At 51.1% G+C, this 5,916-nt stretch overlaps 1 protein-coding gene across 1 annotated transcript; it reads right to left on the bottom strand.

Moving 5' to 3' along the window:
• Window positions 1-1,143: 1,143 nt before the first annotated feature.
• SLC35C1 (solute carrier family 35 member C1) lies at window positions 1,144-4,614 on the bottom strand. Its single transcript, XM_068193505.1, has 2 exons — window positions 4,011-4,614; window positions 1,144-2,277 (listed from the first exon to the last, which is right to left on the bottom strand). The coding sequence occupies exons 1-2, from the start codon at window positions 4,552-4,554 to the stop codon at window positions 1,718-1,720; spliced, it is 1,104 nt and encodes a 367-aa protein (XP_068049606.1). The 5' UTR covers window positions 4,555-4,614; the 3' UTR covers window positions 1,144-1,717.
• Window positions 4,615-5,916: the final 1,302 nt, after the last annotated feature.

Raw genomic sequence — 5,916 nt, 5'->3', positions numbered from 1 at the left:
CCCGCCCCGCCGCGTGATTGGCAGCCAACCAGCGCGGCGGGGCGGGGCGGGGCGGGCGGCGCGCCGGGGGCGCTGTGCTGCCCTCCAGCGGCCGAGGCCGCAGCTGCGGCCTGCGGGGCGGCGTCGCCCGAAACCGCCCCGGAAATGTCGCTGCCACCCCCAGAGAGCGACCCCCGAATTTAGTCAGCAGGGTTGGTCTTACAGGTCAACGCTGAAAATCCCCATTCCGGAAAAAAAAAAAAAAGACCACAAAAAATAGTTCAAGACCCTAAATGGCATCGAAAAGGTACCTGTGACCACGAACCCTGGAGCAGGAGCCCCTTCCACCCCCCCAAATTCAGCAGGAACATATTCTGGGCAGAAATGGAGTGTTCCTCGGTAGGTGTGGTCAGACATCACTCACGGGACACGGTACATCATGTGGGATCCATGGAGCAGGGTATGAAGCAATGGAATGGACTGCCCAGGATCACTATCAGAGTAACTTTATATTTAAAAGGGCCAGGGATTTAGAAAGCTGGTGTAACGTCACAGCTCACCACAGGATGTTTGTTGCCGCTGACTCCAGGAATCAGAAATCGCAGCACAGACATACTCTATTGTATAGAACCAGACTGGAGGGGTGGGGTGGGTTGGACAGAGATTTCTGCAGATCTGTTCAGCAGCAAGTTCCAAGCAAAGGGATTGATGCAGTTGAGCAAAACTCATTGCATTGAACGATTTGCTGAGATGGCCATGGGGGTATTTAAAAGGAACAAATCAAAAGCAAACTGCAAATACTAGAGGAGCTACAAAGTTAACATGGAACAAACCCCCTGAAACAAGGGAATGGGTAACAACACCATTTTCAATACAAACCTACCCCCTACAAAGAGGGTAAGGAGAAGTGTTGCGGGGATCCCCACCCTACAGCAGCAAGTGTTTCAGAGTAACTTTTCCACTCCTGCCTGTCACTGAGTGACACAGAGGCCAAGTTCACTCCATGAGAAAGGTCACTGGAACGAGCATGCTCTCCCTCACTGGATACAGTGCAGAGAGAATGAGAACCTTAATTACTGAATCTTAACATACTTCCTCAAATTGAGAAACCAGGTGTAAAGCAACACAGGAAAAGAACCTCAGAAGGATGTGATACTGACTCTTGAAAGGCATTTTGGAAGCAGTGTTGTTGCTTAGACTTGTACATAGCCAGAAGGGAGAGAATTTCCATCCTCTGCACTGAATGGGGCAACAGGAAGAACAGCTGTTGCAAAAACCTTATACAGCACAACAGTTTACTGAAGTCCAACCCAAACAGTCTGGCTACTTGCCTCTTCCTTACCTGCAGGTTCAGGATTTTATAACTCCAGATTGCATTCATTCAGTTAATTTTAGATCCCTGACTACACAAAGCTCCCATTCCAGTCTTTGTCTGATATGAGCCCAACCCCCCCCCCCAGATGCAAATTTCCCAGATTAGGTAAATAACAACATCCATTTTAAAAAACAATCACAAAAAAAACCAACCCAGTTGATCTTCACAACACATGCTCTCCCCAACTGACACAGGGTGAGATAAAACATGATCCAGTCAGGTCTTTGGCTCTGGTTCCCGACACAGTTCCCCATACACTTTGCAGGTGCATTTTTTCCTGCTCCTTGCTCTTCTTCTCCCCATGAGGAAAGGAGCACCAAAGGTTATCCCCCCCCGGCCCAAAAATAGAGGTGCAGGAGCCACCTACACACCAGTGTCATTTCTTTCACCGCTTTTGACATTAGGATCCTCTTGCACCTTTCTCATTTCCAGCCCTTTCACCCATGTGTAGGCAAAGGAGCCTCCCAGAACCATCAAGTTGCTCGTCCACCACAAGAAGCTCTTTGTCTCCTCAAAGTAGATAACAGCCAGCACTGTTTGCGCACAGGCCTTGGCTGTCCCAGACACGTTGTGGGTGAGTGGGCTAGTGAACTTAATCTGAAGTCCAGTCACATACCCAATGGCAAAGCCAAACACTCCCCCCAAAGTCATCATGCCCCAAAAACTGGGGCTCCCCAGCTTGTCAAAGTGGTAGAGGGTGCGGAACTCGCCCAGCAGCACCATAAGGGGGAAGAACAGGACGCAAGCGTTGACGTTGTTGTAGAAGGTCAGGCGCCAGATGCTACCATCCACCACAGGCAGCACTTTCTTGGTGTAGATGGCATTGAGAGAGACACAAAGGCTTGCTAAGATCCCAAAGAATATACCTGTCCATGACAGAGTACCCTCTGCTCCTTCCTGGTCAACACCCAGCCAGAAGCCACCTGCAACCAAACAAATCAGGCATCATCTGAACAACTGCTGAAAGGCTCAAAACATACAGTCAAAAATTCATTGTTTACTTTATAGTGAACAACAACAAAGACTGGGTTAAGGGCTCCCCCATTCTATTATGTGAACCCACAAAATGCCATGACTGGGAAGACTTATTTTGTGAGTGCAGGAAATTTACTGTGCAGGTAGTTCAACCTCAGAGGACTAATTCCCACACTCAGCAGGCAGCAGTTCAGAAACTACTATTCCAGCTAGTCTCTGCATATAGGTAATTTTCAGGAGACCATTTTGTTTTTAATTGAAAACGCTGGAAATTGGCATATGGGTAGAAAAAATATTCTTCAAAGTTTGAAAAATCCCAACTTTATAGACTTTTTTCTGCTGTTAACAGGAAGGAAAATATAGGTCAGAGAAGAAGATGGAAAGATAATAAAAACATGGATGTAATATTAAGCATGATTAAAAAAAATCAAAAGGCAGAAACTGTGTGCAGTATCTTCATGTTAAACTTTGATAGGCAAAGCACTGTCTAACCACCTCCAAAACAGGAGCTACAGGCTTTGCATCTCCAGGGCAGAGACGGAGACCTCTCCCATTCCAGCTCATAAGCAAAACATAAAAGGGAGATGAGCTACTGAAGGAGCACTGCACCACAATTTCATTAGCTGCTTCTTGTTGAAGGCTGTCTGGGAAGTTGCCTGCAAAGCACCTAACAGGCTTGAAACTAAGCCCAGATACAAATGGGTTCCATGCACCGACAGGAGGGGCTTTGTGCCAGGCCACAGAGGCTGCTCATTTATGCTGCTACAGGCACACATGCGATGCTCTCACAGCGAAAGGAGATGGAGACAGGAGGACAGACTCTGAACCTTAGAGAAACCCTGCCAGGCACCACACTCCTGGACAGTGCCTGAACAAAAGATTAGCTGAAGGCGATTGCTTACATCACTTGTAGAAAATACAGTAGCTCTGTTCCTGTTCACCTCTTCCATGGAGATGAGATTCTCTTATTTTCATCTGATTCCATCTGGCCATCTAACACTAAGTGAATGCATGCACACCTGGAACCAGACTGAAATCAACAGTTCACCATTCTTGGCATCTAAATGGCCCTTCAGTGGAAGGTAGCTTTTGGGATTATTTTGTCTTTGGAATGGACAACTTAAAAGCATTCCTGTTAAGCCACTCAATGCCTTGCCCTACATCCTAACCACGCAACCAGATCTTCTGGTGGTGCTTTACGCTTGGCTTGATCAGCTAACCCTTTATCACATGCATTCAGCCTACTGTAAAAACCAATTGGCTGGCTCTATTGTATGGTCCCAGTGGTGCTGACATAAATGTTACTGTTACTGAAGTTAATAATCAACAAGAACTTGGGAACATCGAGAAAGCCACCTGCTATTTTATGGCCCGTGCAGGGGGAAGAAACAAAAAGGTAAGGTAAGTTAAACTTCAATAGAGGGTAGAGAAGTTTTAGTGCTCGAAGGCAAAAGGGAGCTGTGTCAAATGAGAGCAATTTCTTCTTGTAATGAGTCACCTACATCCTCCAGACATACAAATTTGGTTGCCACAGACAGATCAAGGCACGAGCCCGGAGCTACCCCACCTCACCAGGGAGCTGCCATGCAGGTGGGGATGACTTCCCAAGGGAAAGGCACCCCACCACCATCTCTCCGGGGCTGGCTGTCGGATGGGAGCAGCCCTTCCTGCTCCCCCTCACCTATGATGACTCCGCAGGCCAGAAGGGCATAGAGGGAGGTGGTCTGCTTGAGGAGGAGGTAGGAGAGCAGCACGTTGAATACGGTGGTGAGGGAGCGCCCCACGTTGTAGAAGGCCACGCCGACATGCTTGAGGCAGAGGTTGTTGGAGGTGACCATGCCGATGAAGACGGCGGAGAGGGGCAGGACGCTGCGGGACACCTTGGGGTCGAGGCGGAGGGTGGGCAGGCCGGCGCAGGGGGGCCCGCAGGCCGCCCCCAGGCTGAGGCCCAGGCAGAGGGCGGCCGTGAGGGCGCACTGGAAGAAGGTGACGAAGAGAGGGGCGTCGAGGCGCAGCGAGGGGCTGTCCAGCAGGTACTTGTTGAGGAAGACCATGGCGATGGAGGTGAACCAGTAGAGGCAGACCACCACGGCGATGCGCAGCGCCCGCAGCAGGAAGGGCGCCCGCCGGCCCCCGCCGCCCTCCGCCGGCAGCAGCGGGTCAGCGCCGCCGCCGCCCAGCGCCATCCGCAGGATCCCCGTCCGCGTCAGCTGCGCTCTGCTCATGGCGGGCCGGGCCGCCGGCGACGGCCGCCGGCGACGGCCGCCGGCCCCCGCCGCCTGCCCCCGCCTCCTCCCGCCGCCGGCCCCGCTCACCCGCCTGCGCCGCCGGCCCCGCGCGTCCCGGAGCGCCGCGGCCCCGCCCGCCGTGCTTTATTCACGCCCCGCGGGCGCCGCTCGGTGCCGCCCCGGCCGCCGCGCCATGTCGGGGGAAGGCCCGGCCCGGCCCGGCCCCCGCCGCCCGCTCCGCCCCGGGGCAGCGCGGCTGTTGCGAATATGAAATTTATTTAAAAATTCTTAAGAAAGGATGCTCTTTGATATTTGAACTTTTTATACTTCCAGGTCGAATCAACAAGAAAGGAAGTTTAATCCGTGGAACACAGAGCAGCGAACAAGCAAGCTCTAAGTGATGCCCGGGTGTCAGAAAGAAATTACTTGTCGGCAGAATAGCCTTGTTAAGGTTTAGGTCTCGACACGTTTCAACGACCTCTGACCCAGGTGGAAGTTAGCAAAGCTTGGGGGGCAAGCTGACAGGGCACACAAAGAATGTAGAATTTACAGGTCCTAAGGATATTTGGCAGGATCCCTAAGATAAGGAAGAAATTAATAAAGACAACTCAGCAACTGTACTGAGATCAGCTCTGACTGGGTAAAAGGTAATTCCAGCAGGGGGAGATTATAACCACCAACTCACTGACCACCAGCTCAGGAAACCCACTGACCCAAAGGAAGAGAAAGACTGAGCATGTGGACTAATACCCACGAGAATTGAGAAAACCACCTGTCGATAGAAGATAGAATATTAATCAACAAAAAATCTAGGTAACTTGTAGCCAATGAATTAGCTTTGTTCTATAGCAAACAATGCCTTTGTTTGCAAAAATGTGTGAATAGTGAAAAGTTTTAGTAGCTGTCACGCTGGCCTTGTGGATTTGCCACCCCTTTCCGTGCAGAACTGTAAATAAATCCTCAACTCTGTGTGTGGATTGGTGTCTTGCACACCGTGTGAAAGAACCTCTTTTGGGACAATGGGCAGACAGCAACGGGGCCAGTTTAACGAGAACCTGAGGATGGTCCTTGGGCACCCTCCACAGCCAGGAGGGAGGGCCTTGCTGTGGGACTGCTGGGGAGGGGCTGCCATGCTCACGGATGCTAATGGTGACCAGCACTGTAATCGCTGGGCAGTGGGTGGCAGGAGGGGACTGGTAGTGGTCCTTGAGTCAGGAACAACACTGCTTTGCTGGCTTGTGTCAGCATCCTTCATGTGCTGGTTGGAGCAAGTGGGATCTGCGTGTTGGACATGTAGATGTTTGCCAGCATGAATTTTGCCCACATCCCATCAAAAGCATAGTATGCTCTGCTGCCTAA

The sequence above is a fragment of the Anomalospiza imberbis genome, chromosome 6 (genome assembly GCF_031753505.1).
Source record: "Anomalospiza imberbis isolate Cuckoo-Finch-1a 21T00152 chromosome 6, ASM3175350v1, whole genome shotgun sequence".
Classification (NCBI taxonomy): Eukaryota; Metazoa; Chordata; class Aves; order Passeriformes; family Viduidae; genus Anomalospiza; species Anomalospiza imberbis.
Note: the sequence above shows the minus strand (reverse complement) of the source record. Positions and strands in the feature narration are given on the sequence as shown.